General features: G+C 38.0%; 1 protein-coding gene across 2 annotated transcripts in view; it reads right to left on the bottom strand.

The window, feature by feature from the left end:
- Positions 1-556: 556 nt before the first annotated feature.
- Positions 557-18,942, bottom strand: part of LOC311291021 (uncharacterized protein) — a 72,199-nt gene continuing 53,813 nt past the window's right edge. Inside the window, exons 1-3 of one of the 2 annotated variants that reach the window (XM_084409839.1) lie at positions 7,632-7,723; positions 2,525-2,795; positions 557-2,140 (exon numbers count right to left, since the gene is read on the bottom strand). In XM_084409839.1, the coding sequence (XP_084265965.1) occupies positions 573-2,140; positions 2,525-2,582 (1,626 nt within the window). In that variant the 5' untranslated portion in view covers positions 2,583-2,795; positions 7,632-7,723 and the 3' untranslated portion in view covers positions 557-572. Of the gene's footprint in view, positions 2,141-2,524; positions 2,796-7,631; positions 7,724-18,942 lie in introns of those variants that run through there. The other variant, XM_084409840.1, reaches the window with a different exon arrangement.

The following is an 18,942-nucleotide window of genomic DNA, read 5'->3' as shown; positions in this document are numbered from 1 at the left end:
AAATATGTTTTTTGACAGTTTGTTTTCAGAAGTTTCAAAGAGTTAGTAAAAGAGTAAAGAAAAAGTTAAAACATTTTTAAGTAGCCTATCTATTTTTTATTAAGTAGGCTATTTATTTTGCATTAATACATAACCTCAATGTATTAATTTATAATGTAACATTATAGAGTGACATTGTGTCAATAATCGTCAAGCACAGGTGACTCCGCGTGGTGGGAGGGGGCCCCCAAATCAAATTCTGCTTAGGGCCCCCAAAAGGCTCGGGCCGGCACTGAAGTCAGGTGACCTGTAAATGTGCAAAAACTGTTTCCATTGCAGTTTTGCAAAATATTTCTTTTTCGAATTGCCTGAAAAACCACCTCAAGCGAGCGTAAAAACTTTTTTGCGATAACTGGGAGTTTTTGCGAAATTGACGTGTTTCCATTGGGCGTATTTACAATTCGCAATTTCAATTTGCGCAATTTGAAGGGTAATGGAAACGCGGCTACTGTGAACACTTGTAAGGTTTTTCTCCAGTGTGTATTCTCTGGTGCAGTTTTAAACTGTTCACTGTAGTAAAAGTCTTCTCGCACTCAAAGCACATGTACTCTTCTCACACCAGTGTGAGTTTTCTCATGTCTACGTAAATTACACTGCAGTGAAAAACTCTTCCCACACACAGAACATGAGTGTGGCTTCTCTTTCGTATGAACTCTCAGGTGTGACTTCAGCTCTGATGCACAGATAAATGTTTTGCTGCATTGATCACACGAGAACGGCTTCTGTACGGTGTGGATCATCATGTGTCGCTTCAGAGCACTTATAAAAGCAAAACTCTGTCCACACTGATCACACCTGTGCGGCTTCTCTCCAGTGTGGATCAAGATTTCATGTGATTTCAGATGTGATGTTCGACTGAATCTCTTGTCACAGTGTGAACACTTGTAAGGTTTTTCTCCAGTGTGAATTCTCTGGTGCAGTTTTAAACTGTCCGCTGTAGTAAAAGTCTTCTCACACTCAAAGCACATGTACTCTCTCACACCAGTGTGAATTTTCTCATGTCTATGTAAATTTTGTAGCTGTGAAAAACTCTTTCCACACACAGAACATGAATGCGGCTTCTCCGTCATATGAACTCTCAGGTGTGACTTCAGCTTTGATGCCCAGATAAATGTTTTGCCGCATTGATCACATGTAAACAGCTTCTCTCTGGTGTGGATCATCATGTGACGCTTCAGGGCACTTATAAAAGCAAAACTCTGTCCACACTGATCACACCTGTGCGGCTTCTCTCCAGTGTGGATCAAGATTTCATGTGATCTCAGAGATGATGATTGATTGAATCTCTTGTCACAGTGTGAACACTTGTAAGGTTTTTCTCCAGTGTGAATTCTCTGGTGCAGTTTTAAATTGTCCACTCTAGTAAAAGTCTTCTCACACTCAAAGCACATGTACTCTTTCACACCAGTGTGGATTTTCTCATGTGCATGTAAAGTTTGCAGCCGTGAAAAACTCTTTCCACACACAGAACATGAATGTGGCTTCTCCTTCGTATGAACTGTCAGGTGTTTCTTCAGGTTTGATGCCCAGAAAAATGTTTTGCCGCATTGATCACATGTAAACGGCTTAACTCCGGTGTGGATCCTCATGTGTTCTTTAAGGTTTGAAGATTGACTGAAATCTTTCCCACATTTATCACACTTAAAAGGCTTCTCTCCGGTGTGGATCCTCATGTGAACATCAAGGCTTGATGATTGCGTGAAACTCTTCCCGCATTGATCACATGTGAACGGCTTCTCTCCAGTGTGAATTCTCATGTGAAGCTCAAGACTATCTTTGCGTGTGTAACTCTTTCCACACTGAGTGCAGGTGAAAGATTTCTTGGCTCTTCTTTTCTTTAAAAATGTATTTTTAGTCTTTGAGCGGCTCAAAGGTTTTTCTCCAGGTTTGACATGATGTTCCTCCTCCACTTCACTCAGTTCTTCACTCTCCTCCTCCACTTCACTCAGTTCTTCATTCTCCTCCTTCACTTCACTCAGTTCTTCACTCTCCTCCTTCACTTCACTCAGTTCTTCTCTCTCCTCCTTCACTTCACTCAGTTCTTCACTCTCCTCCTTCACTTCACTCAGTTCTTCACTCTCCTCCTTCACTTCCATCAGGTCTGGCATGAAAGAAAAATGTATTAAATACAATTTTCAGTACATCAAAATAATTCATTGAGAGAAATATAAATTGAAAGGACATGAAAGTGAGTCCTAAAGTAATAGTAGAAAGTAGACAACTGTTATAAAATATTATGATAATTTGATGCCTTTTTATAAATTGATTATTTATCAGTAAAAAAATAGTATTAACTTGATCTGATGTTGATAATCAATATAAAAATGTCTCAAACCTCCCTTTACTGAACATTTGTTGAAGAAAAACCCAGAACATTCTGTACCATTTCATAGTTTAACTGTTTATCTAAAAGTGATGAAGTGCTTGAATGTTTCTAACATGAATGTTCTTCAGCATCATGAATGAATGAAGAATAAACACCAACCTCTTTGTTCTTCAGGATCTTCAGTGTGTTTCAATCTGCAGGGTTCTGGATCACTCATGTTCTCACTGTCCTCTTTAATAAACTCAGTCTTTGCAGATTTCAGCTCTTCCTGATGATCTGATGCTCGTCTTCACTTGTAGCTGATGGGAATTTACAGCATTTAATGGAGAATTGATGTGGGAGGAGCTTCACTGACCATGTGACTGGTGTGGGAGGAGCTTCGTTGATGATGCAATTGGTGTGGGAGGAGCTTCACTGATCTGCCCAAAATCTAAAATATATCAGTTACTGAGTTTTTTTTTATACTAAATGACACTTCTATGCAACAAATAAATGGCACTTCTAAAATATTATGATCATTTGCAGAATGCATTTTTATAAATTGATTAGGCTATATGTCCTTGAAACTTTCCTTGAATGAGGTAAATTTATCTTCCAATTATTATTTTTAAAACATTATCGAATCTGAATCCAGGGACAAATCCCATTGTTGCCATATTTTGACACCAACTTTGAGATTGATATTTATTTTACTAAAAACGTTTTGAATTATTAATGGCTGATCACAGTAGACTTTTCCTTCCACTGACTTCCATTCATACCTGCTGCAGCCAAAGACTGTCACTTATAATACTCGATCCTCAATTCATCTTCAATTAAGCGTTCCCAAAACCAACTCTGCCTTTGGTCTAGCATCTTTTCAATCTGCTGCCGCTCGCGATTGGAACACGCTCCAAAATATTATCAAACTGGAGACATTCATTTCAATTGCATCATTCAAAACTATTATATCATCCTTGTTCACGGATATATGCAGCTGCTTCTCTACATAGTTATTATTTTTTTATCATCCATTATCACTTCTATGTACCTATACACTTAGCTGGTTATAAGTGTCTGTTGTCTGTACTGTGTTGTGTTTTAAACTGTATCTTGTATGTATTTAATGTATTTATTTTAGCCCTCCTTCCCTTTCCCTAAGTGGTTATTCCACTTGTCAGGCCGCCATTGTAAATAAGAACTTGTTCTTGCCTGTAAAAATAAAGGTTTAATAATAATAATAAAAGCATGTGAAAATGGGACACCAGAAACACAAGCTCAAGTGAATAACCCTGTGAGAAATAACAACTAATTCATTATTTGTATTGCTTATTCTAACATTATTCTGCTTCTTCATTAAAATACAGGTATCTAGAAATAAAAAAAAGAATATAACTAGGCTAATTTAAATTCTTCCTAATATGAATAATGGTAAGAAAAACAGTTAAAGGTCCTGCTCTTCATTATTTCATGTTTCAAACTATAGTTAGTGTGTAATGTTGCTGTTAGAGTATAAATAATACCTGTAAAATTATAAAGTTCAATGCCAAGCGAGATATTTTATTTAACAGAAGTCTCCTTTCAAAGACTACAGCGAACGGTCAGTTTGGACTACATCCCTCTACTTCCTGCTTTAATGATGTCACTAAAACAGTTTTTTTGACTAACCTCTGCCTACAGGAATACACAAAAAAAGGGGGCGTGGTCTTGTTGCGCTCCCACGGAGAATAGGAAGAGTTAAAGCCCTGCATTTCAGCCCGAGCCCGACGGGCCCCGACTTTTTTACGCCTCTAGGGCCGGGCCTCGGGCCAATTTTCACATCATAGTTCACATGCGGGCCGGGCCTCGGGCCTTTTTTGAGTTATCTTTCTTTTTATATTTTTAGACATTAATTAAAAAAAATATGAGACGTTGACGATAGAAAAACAAACATAGAAAGACATTTAATAACCTCATAACTTTCATAATCTTATAATTACACTGACTGACATGACAGTCGCACGCACGCACACACACAGGTGGTTTCCCGTCAGCGGAACCAACGATTCACCTCGTGCAAATAATGGAGAATATTAAGAGAAAAATCGCGAGTGATAGAAGAGAGGACTGGGTTAAAATCTTCCACTGTGGATGCTATTCTTTTTCTCCTAGATGCTCTGTAAGAGACTGTTCTAACTTTTTGTTTGATTGGACTTTATTTTCGTTTAACTGTTGGAAACTACTGATGTTTTTGGTTTTTCGTTTGATTGGACTTTATTTTCGTTTAACTGTTGGAAACTAGCCTACTGGAAAAAAGAATGGCCATGTTCTGTGGTGCATTTGAGGTAAGATAACCTGCAAGTTTGTTTTTGATTTATTTAATTTAATTTGTATAGATTGACTATTGCTCATTTCCTTTGCAAGCGCTGTTGCGAGCAGCCTGAGCCTGCCTCAGTATTTCAAAAAAATTTACTCACTGTGGTTTAATAAATAAACATTAAACTGTCTGTGTGATATGCTTGAAGTGTTTTATATCTATGGATTTTAAGTATTAGCGTTGTTATTAAAAAGAGTAAAGTATTAGCGTTGATTTGAGAGGCTAAATTGATCAAACATGTTTTACTCGCTGTTGGCTCGGCTTGCTTGCTCGTCTTTTTTTTTTTTTTTACGCTCCAAACATTTGTCTAACTATACTTTCCACATTTTTTTTGTATTATGATCTTTTTATTTTTCTGAGAAATGCTTGGTTTTCACCAAACCCGTAGTCATATCGTATTGTATCGATATCGAGATATCTGGCATGAAAATCGAGATATGAAATTTTGTCCATATCGTTCAGCCCTAGCTTCTGGTCATACCTAGGATATCCAGATCCACCAAAGGAGGGAGGGCGTTTTCATATTTAGCGCCACAACTCTGGAATAGTCTTCCTGATACTGTTCGTTGCTCGGACTCGCTCTCCCAGTTTAAAACTATATTAAAGACGCATCTCTTCAGCCAGGCATTCATTTAGGCCTAATACTTTTAATCTTACAGTTAAATCCGACCTCTAGTTCATAAACGCCATGAGGAGAACTGGCCCCCAACTGAGCCTGGGTTCTCCCAAGGTTTTTTTTTTTTCTCCATTGGGTCACCTGATGGAGTTTTAGGACACCATTAGGTCACTTGATGGAGTTTTCGGTTCCTTGCCACTGTTGCCTTTGGCTTGCTCAGTTGGGGATATCTTGGGAATATTCATTTATTTTTAACAATCAATAAACTCCACTAGAAAAAAAACTTTTTGTATTATTTTAATTTAATACTGTGAAGCTGCTTTGATACAATTTGTATTGTGAAAAGCGCTATACAAATATACTTGACTTGACTTAAAAGTGTAAATATGGGAAGAACCCTCAAAGTGTTGCCTCTCGCAACACCGACACAGAGTTACAACAAGAGAGTAAAATATGAACACCAATTCTGCATTACCTACTTCAAAGAACTGTAAAATACACTGACAAATCATGTAATCTGAAAAAAATTAATTCACTTTGAAATAAACATCACTCTCTATTACTCTTTCAAAACAATCCAGAAATTTAAATTGTAACCTTAGTCTGGGATCATAAAAGTGGTTTTCTCAAAGCAGTCATTAAAATAATTATGGATGTAACGATACCATTTTTTTCAGAATCGATCCGATCCGATACCAAAAATTCTCAGATAAAGATCACCACAAAGCACTATTTTTCCAAGAGTAAAACACTTCATATTTATTAGTATTGATTCAATGTCTCACGTGGCTAATTATAGGCTCAATGTAAAGCATTTAGCAGTATATTATCCTTTAATAAAATGCATTGCTATGCATTTAATATTAGTTTAAAATTATAACATTTTGATTATTTTAAATCATTTTAATCAAACACTGGTGAAAAAACCACTTATGTCTGTAATGGTGACTTGATAGCTAGGACTGTAACTGTAGCTAGTTGAGAATAGGTGACCACTGTGGTGCATCGGTAAGAATGTAATCGAATGCTCTAATGCTCTTCAATGGATTTATTGACAGCCAGCAGATGATTATCTGTCTTCCTGAGTGTACAGTATGTGTGGTTCTAGGGAATGTGTTGCATTTATTAAAAAGACACGGTAACACTTTACAATAATGTTAATTAGTTAACGTTAGTTAATGTGTTAACTAACATGAACTAACAATGGGCAATACATTTGTTACAGTATTTATTAATCTTTGTTAATGTTAGTTAATAGAAATCCAGCTGTTCATTGTTTGTTCATGTTAGTTCACAGTGCATTAATTAATGTTAACAAATACAACCTTTCATTTTAATAACGTATTAGTAAATGGTGAAATGAATATTAACTAAGATTAATAAATGCTGTAGAAGTATTGTTCATTATTAGTTAATGTTAACTAAGGTAGTTAACTAATGCTAATTAATGAACCTTATTGTAAAGTGCTAAAAAAATTTCGAAATTTTAACATTTATTGTAGCCTACTTTTTGAACTATTAAAATAATACTTCAATGAGTATTTTAATAATTCCCGCAGGTCTACCACTTATAATGCGGGAAATTCCCCCGCAAAGTAACATTGACTCACTTTAGCATGTAGATTGTATGAGTAGCCTAAATTAATCCACACAGATTATAAAATCAAATCAATCATTTTAAAACTTTCTCCAAGACCCAATTTCACAAACCGCGCGAGTGTTCAGCGCTGCTGCTGCGTCTTCTCTCTCTCTCTCTCTCTCTCTCTCTCTCTCTCTCTCTCTCTCTCTCTCTCTCTCTCTCTCTCTCTCTCTCTCTCTCTCTCTCTCTCTCTCTCTCTCTCTCTCTCTCTCTCTCTCTCTCTCTCTCTCTCTCTCTCTCTCTCTCTCTCTCTCTCTCTCTCTCTCTCTCTCTCTCTCTCTCTCTCTCTCTCTCTCTCTCTCTCTCTCTCTCTCTCTCTCTCTCTCTCTAAAATAATCGTTTTACTCGATTGTACTATTTTGGTAATCGTTGGGAGCCAAAATCACAATTAATTGCACAGCCCTAGGTTCTACAATAAGTAACTTTAGCTGCTTTATCAAATAACCAACTAATATACCAGATAACACATAGCTCCTTATTAAATTAAAGAACAGCCTTTTACTGCTGGGTCTCAGTTCAGCAACCCAAAAAACTGTTCTCTATTACACAACCATTGTAAAAACTCTGATAATAACTATACAATGTCAGGTGAGTACACACATAAACACAATAGTGTAATACTAGGCATTAGCATAATTCTAGCGAACTTTGTAAACATTTACACCAGGGTACTCACATGTCTCTGAACGCACACATGCACAGATAATGACACAGACGACAACTATGCACTTTATAAATATCTACAATGTGCTGCCTGTGGTCTTCTTCTTCTTCTCTTTCCGGCAGTGTAGACTCTACTGGGCGTATTACTGCCCTCCACAGGTCAACTTGTAAACTAAATTCTTAAATACAGTCCTGTCTCATGCAAGAACTGGATGACTGCTTCAGAGATCTGTTTATGCTTGTCACTGTGTCCAAATAAAGAAGTAACAGAAAAGACTTTAAGTCCAAGTTCTGCCAATTTACAAAAAAGAGTTCTCCTTTCTACATTATACTTCCTGCATTCTAAAAAAACATGTCCTATTGTTTCCACATTCCCACATTCACATAGACCAGAAATGTGCTTTCCTATAATATGCAAAAAATAATTTAACCCACAATGCCCCAACCTCAATCTGCACAATTTAACTGAGTCCCGTAGGGGACGGAAAGGTACAAAAACATTTTTTACTAACTTTTGGTTGAATAGAAAAATAGTGTCTACCCTTGATTTACTTTTCCCATCCATTCTGCCATTCTTTAATTAAGCATTCTTTAACCCTTTCCCTCAGTTCCACCCTCCCCAAGGGTATATAAATATATATTTATCTTTCTAGGCTCTCTTTTTGCTGCCCGTGGTCACTCTCTCAGATAGCATATTACGTAGCTTAGCAATGTTTCTAAGGTGGAAAAAGGCCGTTTTTGTAACATATGAAATATGATTTTCAAAAGACAGTTTGCAGTCTAGTATAACACCCAGGTCACCCAGGTAGAGGATGAAGTAACAGGACATCCTACTATGTTAAAGTTGTATTGTGAGAGGTTTTGTGGGTGGTTTTTTGAACCGATAAGTATTACCTCTGTCTTGTCTGGATTCAATAAAAGGAAATTGCGCGTCATCCAATCTTTTATATCTTTAACACACTCTGTCAATTTGGATAATTTAGCGTTTTCATCCGGCCGTGATGAAATATATATTTGAGTGTCATCAGCATAACAATGGAAACTAATTCCATGTTTCCTTATAATATTTCCAAGTGGCAGCATATTGAGAATAATAGAGGGCCTAAGACAGATCCCTGCGGCACTCCATAGTTTACTGGAGTTATGATCGATTTTTCTCCATTTAAATAAACAAAATGGTAGCGGTCAGATAAATACGATCTAAACCAGCTTAATGCTTGCCCTTGAACACCAGTATAATTTTGTAGTCGATCTAAGAGTCAAGTCAAGTCAAGTCAACTTTATTTATATAGCGCTTTTCACAATACAGATTGTATCAAAGCAGCTTCACAGTATTAAATAAAATAGTACATCAGTGTTTGTTTCTGGTGTAAAACATGCACGTTTGGTAATGCTGATCAATAGCACTGTTGAATCGATTAATCAAATTAAATATCCCCAACTGAGCAAGCCAAAGGCAGCAGTGGCAAGGAACCGAAAAACTCCATCAGGTGACCTAATGAAAAAAAAAAAAAAAACCTTGGGAGAACCCGGGCTCAGTCGGGGGCCAGTTCTCCTCTGGCGTTTATGAAGTAGAGACCGGATTAAACTGTAAGATTAAAAATGTTATATAAATGCCTGGCTGAAGAGATGCGTCTTTAATCTAGTTTTAAACTGGGAGAGCGAGTCTGAGCAACGAACAGTATCAGGAAGACTATTCCAGAGTTTTGGAGCTAAATGTGAAAATGCTCTCCCTCCTTTGGTGGATCTGGATATCCTAGGTATGACCAAAAGCCTCGAATTTAGTGATCTTAAAGGAGCATTTCACCCATGGGAACATTGATCTTTATTGAAAGTGGGTCATATATGTAGTCGAAATGTAAAATAAATTTTGAATTTGGTGCCTTCTTGACCGAGGAAAGAAAGAAAGTAACTTCAGGACGCATTTGTATGAAAGACAACAACTCCCACAATGCACCACATTGCACAGCTGCGCAAGCCACTCCCACTAATCCAGAACAGCATATGAATCACTCATCCGTCCATAAGGCTAGCTACCACCGGAGCTTGAAATTCATTTCACACAAAATGTCTAACGTTAGTTAGTTGGCGAACTCATTAGTGAATTACTCCTCATTTGTATTTCTTTCGAAGTGGTGAATTATTGCATGGTTACGTTACCGGGATGTTCAGTCAGATGCGGTGCGAAACTAGGATGGTTCACAACACAAACGTCCGTGTCCTCGTCTGATTCAGAGATTTCGTCCAGGAGAAATTGGCATCGTTTAAATTCTTTGCAGCAGACGGACTCTATCTCTGTGTTCGTAGCGGTTCGTAGTTGCATAGTGAGATCACCGGCGCCACCAGTCCGCCCCCAGCTCGAGCCAGTCTGGGCTTCTCGTCCGCGACAGGCAGGTCTTCTGCCTCGGCTGCTCTTCGCTATGCGGCTTGTAAAGGTAGCCACAAACACCTGATTCGAGCATCAGACTTCCGAAATCCTCTTCTTCTACATCATATTGAGTAACGTTACCCTCCGCTATTGTCATATCTTCACAGCTTGCTCCACAGTGCCTGTTAGCTTAGCTTCCAAACAAGATGGAGGATATTGCTTTTAGTTTCAGAAAGTGAAGTCCCACCCACTGATCTGTAATAGGCCTGTAGCGTGAGCGGGTCCCGCCCCCTGGAATAATGAGGAGCTAGTGTTTGTAGTCTCTACACTTTTCAATGAAATGTGACTTCCTGCTTATTATGACGCAAAATGATGATTTTTACGTCATAATAAGCAGGAAGTAAAACACTTAAATCCTTATTTCTCCCATCTCAGGGAAAAATTAATGAAAAATCCACGTTTATTATAATATATGACTGGGTTTCTAACAATACAAAGCTTAATGCAAATGGGTGAAGTGTCCCTTTAAAGAGCGCGATGGATTATAGGGCGATAGAAGATCCGTTAAATATACTGGAGCTAAGCCGTTTAGGGCTTTATAAGTCAGTAGCAATACCTTGTAATTAATACGGAACTTTATAGGTAACCAATGTAGTGATGATAAAATTGGTGTTATATGGTCAAATTTTCTTGATCTAGTAAGAACTCTAGCGGCGGCATTTTGGACTAACTGTAGCTTGTTTATTGAGGATGCAGGACAACCGGCTAATAAAGCATTACAGTAATCTAGTCTCTAGCTTTTTAAGGTCCAGAAACACTGCACCTACTATACCACCCTCATCTAATTGTGACTTAATATTTTCAAGGAGGAAACAGTTAGCTGTCTCTGTAGAATGGTTTGTGCGAAATCCAAATTGCATTGGATGCAAAGGTGTGTAGCCCAAATTTAGATGTTTTTTCAGCTGTTCTGCTACCCATTTTTCTGTCACCTTAGATATCACTGATAAAATACCAATGGGTCTATAATTTGACACCATTGTTTTATCACCAGACTTATGAATCGGAGATACTACTGCTTTTTTCCAAGAACTTGGAAAAATACTTTGCCTAACTGACAGGTTAATCAGATGTGCAATAGGGCGAGCAAGTACGTCCCTGTGTAATTTTAAAAATGAGGTATCCAAACCATGTGAATCCCTTGCTTTTGAATTCTTTAACGAGGTTATGAATTTTATAACCTCTGTTTCAGATATTTCCTTTATTTTAAAAATAGGTTTAGCTTAAATCTTACAAACGCAAAGTTAGCTCAGATCACGTCAAACCGTGTAAATTATTATTGTTATACTTTGTTCTCAAATTGTTAATGCTATCAACACTATATGACTGTGTATTTAAGGCTATAAATGAATCGGCTACCTGCAGCATCCTCACACGCAAAATAGTGAGGTAGGTTTCCACAGGAACTACGAGCTTGCCGCGGTTCGTCTCTGCATCATTACGTCACGTCTGTATACATAAAGAAGGAGTCCCTTCTTTATGTACTCGTATACATAACTTCAAGTTTAGTCTTTTTAGACAAAAAAAAAAAAAAAAGACTACTATATGGCTTCAGAACACTTACAACACAATCCATAACACAAGAGTTGTGAACTCATTTGATTATTTTTAGGATCTTTTCTGGGACATTTTTGGAGCTTAAAGGTGCCATGTGTCATGTCTGGCAAAAAAAAATCAAGTCATACTCCACATTCCATACCAGATGGGGGCAGTATACCTCCAGAAAGTGAATTGGTCTACTCTAGAGTAACAAACGAGAAACGGCATAGTCTCTATGCTCCGCCCCTACCTTCTTAGCTGCACATATACAAGTGAAAATAGGGACAACATCTATTTAGAGTGTTTCGTATGCTGCCCGCCTGAAGCTAATTTAGCTGCATATATCAAGATTGATTTTCATTAGCAATACCACTTCTAGCGAAGTTATCATTAGTCACCAAAAAACATTCGGTCTCATTACACCTTGCACTGTTTTCCATTACGTTTCGTGCGTCCAGGGTGTGTAAAGCAGAAGCAGCCTGGCCAGCGGCGGAGTATGCGCGATCCGTGAGTGCTGAAGACGTTCTGCACGGCTTTGATGGGTGCGCAGGACGACACAAATGAGCGGCAATAGCTTCTTCCAGTGGCGGGAGCTTTTTCCTCAGCGCCGTCAACAGATAGAGCGTTACTAAAACTGTACACACCGTCGCTGACTTGAGCTGCAAAGAAGCTCTGGCCGCCCTGTCAAGGACGCTTGTCAAAAAGTACGGGGAAACTTGACCGCTCTGAATATAGTGAGTGTGTGCGCGCGCGCGGCCGGGGCTCGCTCTCGCTCTCTCTGCTAGTTCTTAGAGGCAGAAGAGCGCTTGCGCGCTTAAAATGTCATATTTTGGCATGAACGTTCACCCGCCAGTGTGGCAGATAGCCTTTTGAGATTTACTCGCCAAACAGAAAATCTACCCGCATATGGCGCTTGGCGGGTGTTAGTTTTGGACCCTGCGTGCGTCTATTTGGGGTTCATTATCATCGAAGACATTTCAAGCTTCTTAGGTAATGTTACATTTTAGCATCAGCTTGGTAGAGACGGGCTCTGGTAGATAACAGGTGAAAACCGGATCGGATCTGTGGGTAAGTTAGAGCTAATTATCAAACGCAGCTACGGTTAGCCATCGCTAACATTAGCATGTTTATCGAACAGCCTTCGATACATTTCTATGTTATAACTTCCCGAAAAAACTACACAAACATATTAAACAAACTTCTAGCGAAATACTAACAGCATCTTACTTGCCAATCCAAAAGAAATGTTGCAAGTTCGGAGTCGAACCTAATTTCTTTCATGTCCATCAGTTGTCTCCAGCGATGGAAAGCAGTGCCGATGTTTACTCGGGTTCGGCTCCTTTTCTTATCTGATTTTATTTGTGCTTCAGAGCGCGGTTTTTCCCTGCAGCGGAAAAGGGGTCTCTTGCTAAGGGCTTCAGCCATCCTTCCGCTCTCTTCCCTGAACTGAAATGTAGTAGTGGGCTGTACTTTCCACACGATTGACATCAGGTTCAAGTACGCCCACAAGCCGTGCGATTTATTCGTGTATTGCATGTTTATGTTGCCCGCATACCGCCTCCCATGGCCGAAACTGGTATTACGACACCTGTCGGGCCGTGGCTAGTAATGCTAATGCTAATTAAGGTTGATATCTCTGCAGCTCTTTAACTTGACATTTTTTTTATGACATCATCGCCCTTATTTCTTCTCATTCTTTTGATGCGTGTAGCTCATTTTTGGGATATTTTTACCTCAATTTTTACACATGGCACCTTTAACAGAATATTTATCCATTTTTACATAAATTGTTACATTGAATTGAACTAGACGAGTGCACATAAGAATGGTTTAATAAATGATTTACACATTTTTTTCTGCTTGTTTCATGCAGTGAAAGCAGATGGTGACTGCGGTTGCATTATGCCTGAGATCTGCTTTGGGTTCCACAGACAGAAAGTCAAACAGGTCTGGAAAGTCACAAGGCTGAGGAAATTATTTTAAGTTCACAACTATCACTTTAATAACATTACTGACAGTAAATTTTGTTCTTTGCAGGGATCTCAGTAAGCTGAAATACAAGTTTGAACAAGAATAAAAATCCTCCTGTAGACCTGAAAATCACTGAAGTGCCGGACCATCCACCAGAAAAGAGGAAAAACAAACGGAAAATGAAGCTGATGCACCTTTTCACTTTTCTAACTCGTTAAGTACCTCACATGTCCCTTTAGGCATGTGCCGGTATCAAATTTTCATACTTAAAAAAAAAAAACACTTGCATCACAATAGGTGTAATTGTGATTGTCAAAACATTTGGTAACTAAACAGACTTTTACACAATTTTCACGATTTCAATTCTTGGGATTTGATTTCAATCTTGATTCAATATTTACTCTTTGGATAAATATTAGGCTACAGTAGATAGCCTACATGTTAATTTTTCTCAAGAAAAACTATATCTCACATAATGCTGTAAACATACAGAGAGCCCTGTCAGCTGGTATTATTAAAGGTTAAAAAATAAATGAAATTAAATATAATTTGGTTTTCATTATAATAACAATTAAGACACAAGTTATTTAGCAAAATACTCCTCTCTATAGCTATTTTTTTCTAGTCAACTAACGTGTTGGTCATTAAATGAGGTAAATGTAACGTTCTGTGACATAATTGTTCACCTGCAGTTTTATTGACCTCTTTCCATGGTTGAAAAACACTGATTGATCGATATTATGTATGAGGCATTTAAAACCTTTCAGTAAGTTTTACTGTACCTTTAAATAAAAAGTAACAGATGATCGGTTTACTTGAACTGAGGCGCTACAGCGATTGTTCACGTCACATTTACAAGCGCCAAAACGGTATTTATTGTCTGAATTTCGTAATAAAATGGACAGAATCTGAGAGCTGAGAATTTTTTTCATTTCAAAAGTAGCCTGCTCTTTCTAGTCTGTCGGTATCAGTGTCTTTGCTCCGTGATTTTTCTCTGCGTGAGAAAATAGATGTGTGGCGGGAGAGTGTGTGAATTGCGGGAGTCTCACGCTGAATGCGTTGACAGCCCTGCTTTTAGAAGGGGGATAAATCGACGGCAGCGTTCCTCCTTCCGCCGTGCTTCTTCTCCATGTGCAGAGGTGGACAGTAACAAAGTGGACACTCAAATTTACTTGAGTGCTGTACTTAAGTACACTTTTTGAGTATCTGTACTTGAGTATTATTTTTTCTGGAAACTTTTTACTTTAACTTCACTACATTTGAAAGACAAATATTGTACTTTTTACTCAACTACAGTTCTGTCAAGGTCCTTGAGTAGAAAGTAACATCAGTCAGTGGATGATTTTGGTTGCAGGGGTTGCATTTTGGTTGGAAATGAAAGTCGGGTTGACGTCAGAACCCTGCATCTGATTGACATCAGAACCCGATGTCAGATTGACGTTGGATATTGATTGAAAAAAAAATCGGGTTGATGTCAGAACCCGACTGATGTTGGATTCTGACGTCAACCTGATTTTTATTTTCAACCACAATACAACGTCTGTCCAATGTTGGAGATCAACATCAATGTGACATTGGATTCTGATATAAACCTGATTTTCATTTTCAACGTTGGGTTTGGTCTTCTAAATGCGACTTTTGTCACTTTTTTGGAGCACACTAGCTTATAGATAACAGTAAGGCTAACATATTCATACTAACATTCAAAAAACTTTAAATAGGGCAATATTTGAGGGAACAGCCATTTGGGTGTCCGAAACCATTGTGGACGTTATTGAGTGCACTTATTCAATCTCACATTCAATCCCACTACTGGAACTGTGTTCTAGAAATAAATTTGATATTGATATGAGGGTAGGCAGGCGTAGATTCAGAGGCATACGGTACTTTAAGTATTACATACAACAATGCAACAATAATAAAACAATGCATTGACATTTACTTTTGATACTTAAGTATTAAGTACGAAAGAGGTCTCGCCCAGGGTGTAATTCAATGTAGAACCGCCACTGCTTTCAAGCAGCTTTCTGTTGGTCAAATCCAGATAATTCCAGTGACCAACTTGGTCCCATAGTGAAATTTTTGACCACACACGAATACAGCACAATCAGTGTATATTAGCACTGTTTGTTGTTTGTTTTTGGCATCTGGTAGAGCTTTTGGACGTGGAAACAGGGACGTCAGACTTAACAAGCTTAACTGAAAATTTTGTTGAGATGTCTTTTCTTGTGTAGCCTATTGTATATACATGGTTGATTATTCATGTTGCCTATGTATTATAAAAGTGTTTTGTGTATTCATTGATATTAATCTATTACTGGCTTTTTTCTCATGTACATGAAAGTGTATGTATTAAAATGGATCTAAAATATGTAATAAACAATTCTTATTTTGTATTTGGTTCAGTTTGTTTATTATAATAGAAGTCAATGGTAACCATAGTAACAACATGAAATTAAATAAATAAAAAATTTGGTTCCTGGAGGCACCCAAACCTGTTCCCCACAGTGCCTCATATAAGAGTTCCTCAGGAAACCTGTGTGGTTCCTCAGAGAACCGGCCCTTTTTAAAGGGTCCTAGAGGATCTACAGACGGTTCCGCCGGTGTGGCGAAGTTAAGATCCCCAAAAGGTTCCTCCAGGCTCCTTTTATTTTTACAGTGTAGCGATGTATGAAGCTCACACAGGAGTCACTTTCACACAGCTTTCTGTTGGTCAAATCCAGAGAATTCCAGTGACCAACTTGGTCCCAAAGTGACATTTTTGACCACACAGGAAATTGCAGATCGTGTGGATTCTTATTGAAATGACTGGAATTCACCAGTAAACATTCACAGAAGAACAGATCATTTTACTGCACCTTCACTCTGTTATAATGGAAAACGTTTTCTGCTTGTTGTGACATAATGAATAGTGTTTCCGGGTCGAACCCCCTACTTCCTCGATCTTGTTTCTAGTGAGAATATCAAAAACCATTTAATAGCACTGTTGATTCAAGTCACACATTTAAGCTTTTCAAAAGCTGTAGTGTACATTACAGTCTCCAGTCTAACGGTATCCCAGACTTCAACATTGTACGATTCACAATAGCTGAATAACTAACCATCTGAGATTTCGGAATAGAGATAAAGGTTAGGATCATAATTTTCAGGAATATTACAGCACAATGAGTGTATATTAGCACTGTTTGTTGTTTGTTTTTGGCATCTGATAGAGCTTTTGGACTTGGAAACAGTGAGGTCAGATTTAACAAGCTTAACAAAACTTAGCAAGTTAAGTGAAGATGCACATTTTTAATTAGGGGAGTCAAAATGTTAATGTCAATTTTAAAAGATTTTTTGATTTATTACATGGAACATATGTGTTTCCATGCATTTTGTTGAGATGTCTTTTCTTATATAGCTTATTGTATACACATGGTTGATTGTTCATGTTGCCTATGTATTATACAATTTCTTTGTGTATTCTTTTCATTGATGTTAATCTATTACTAGCTTTTTTTTCCCAAGTGCATTGAATTGTATGTATTAAAATGTATCTAAAATATGTAATAAACAATTCTTATTTTGTATTTGGTTCAGTTTGTTTATTATTATAGAAGTTTATGGTAACCATAGTAACAACATGAAATTAATAAAAAATTTAAATAAAACCCCAAACCTGTTCCCCACAGTGCCTCATATAAGAGTTCCTCAGGAAACCTGTGTGGTTCCTCAGAGAATCGGCCCTTTTTAAAGGGTCCTAGAGGATCTACAGATGGGTCCGGCGGTGTGGCGAAGTGAAGATCCCCAAAAGGTTCCTCCAGGCACCTTTTATTTTTACAGTGTTGGTGCTTGTAGTTTGTTAATAGTTTGACGCAATGGGTTTCAGGCCAGGTATATTGTTTGAGGGCACCTTTATGCTATTGGTGGTTGAGCACTTTTTCATTGATAAACCTCACACTATAATCCACATGGTGCAAGCTTCTATCTCAATTCTGTGGTAGAGCATGCTGGGTAAAGTTACTGTTGTCCACTGTGTGCACAATATTTTAATTAAGAGAAAATTGATGTAGCCTGGCATAAAGTTAGTGTGGTACTTCGGAGCAACAAAAATTTCAACAAATTTCAAAAAGCTGTTTCTATCCTAGATATAATATAACGTCTAGCTTGTTTCAAGTAACACTTATCTTTGCTGGCATTCATAGGTGACTACTGTAATGGAAAATTTTGATTTTCATTGATTGCAGTATGAATCTCCATTTGCAGTAATACATTGAAATAATATTATAGCTGACTTGTGTTTCTGAACTAATGTGAACACTGAGACAAAGGGGGAGACAGCTGAAAAGGGAACCTCTGACCCCTTGGGATCAGAGGTGGTCACATTTGGGACTTCTGAGTTTGTAAGAATAAACTCGGCAGAATTAGATCACTAGAAAAACCTTTCCTTCTATAGATAAGAGCCGGCCTGTAAGAGACCTTGGAAAAGATATAAAGGCTCTGTTTTTCTCTTCCTCGTTGTTGCACTTGTTCCACAGACTGTACTTGTGACTTCTGTGTGGCAACTGGGCCTTCTTGCAAGAATAAAATACTTTTTAATGATCATTTGAATTTCAGAGTGTCTCTTACGCAGTGATGAGTGTTTAATGAATTTTTGCCACAACACTACCAGTCCCGCAGACGCAGAGGCCCAGCTGTCTCTCCCCATCACTCCAAGGATCATCATGCTCTGCAAGTTTTACATTCAATGTTAACAAATCCTTTAAATGTATAAGCACAAGCAAATAAAGTCTAGTCTGGAAAACACTAGTGAATGCAGTTTGTGTCGTGTCATTCACCAGTCAGGAACAGCACAGTCACTTCAAAAACTGAAGTTATGTGGAGTACTCTCTCATCCTTAGTAGCCACCTCTGATGTCGTTATTGCTATTTCAGATCGCTTGCTATGTGGATTGCTATTTACAATCATTTATGTGGAGCAAATCTTTTAGAGAATGTATTGCTATGAAATATAATTTTTGTGATGACTCTTGTCTTTACTAGGAGAGACAATCCTGACTGCAAACAAATGGATGCTGTGGATTGAGGGGAGGGTCGTAATCCCACCTGGTGTTCACATGGCTGACTTCACCACCACTGCCTTGGCCGCTCTCCTCGCCTGTTACTGTGTATTCAACCTAGAGTATCAGGTGGAAGCCAGCACAACACTGGAGTTTGTTCAGAAGTATTTAATATCTTAAACTGTTTGATTGAAAGAAAGATTGAAATGTAAAAGCAAATTGACAATTGAAAAGCTGTTTAAAACCACTTTCTTCCTTTAAAATGTTGCAATATTTGAGTGTCTAAATGTTGAAGCCTCCTTACAACTTGAATGCTTTAGAGAACAGAAGGGCTGTTGGGCCGAGGGCATG

The sequence above is a fragment of the Rutilus rutilus genome (genome assembly GCF_951802725.1).
Source record: "Rutilus rutilus genome assembly, chromosome: 1".
NCBI classification, from domain to species: domain Eukaryota; kingdom Metazoa; phylum Chordata; class Actinopteri; order Cypriniformes; family Leuciscidae; genus Rutilus; species Rutilus rutilus.
This window is presented reverse-complemented; position numbering and strand designations above follow the sequence as displayed.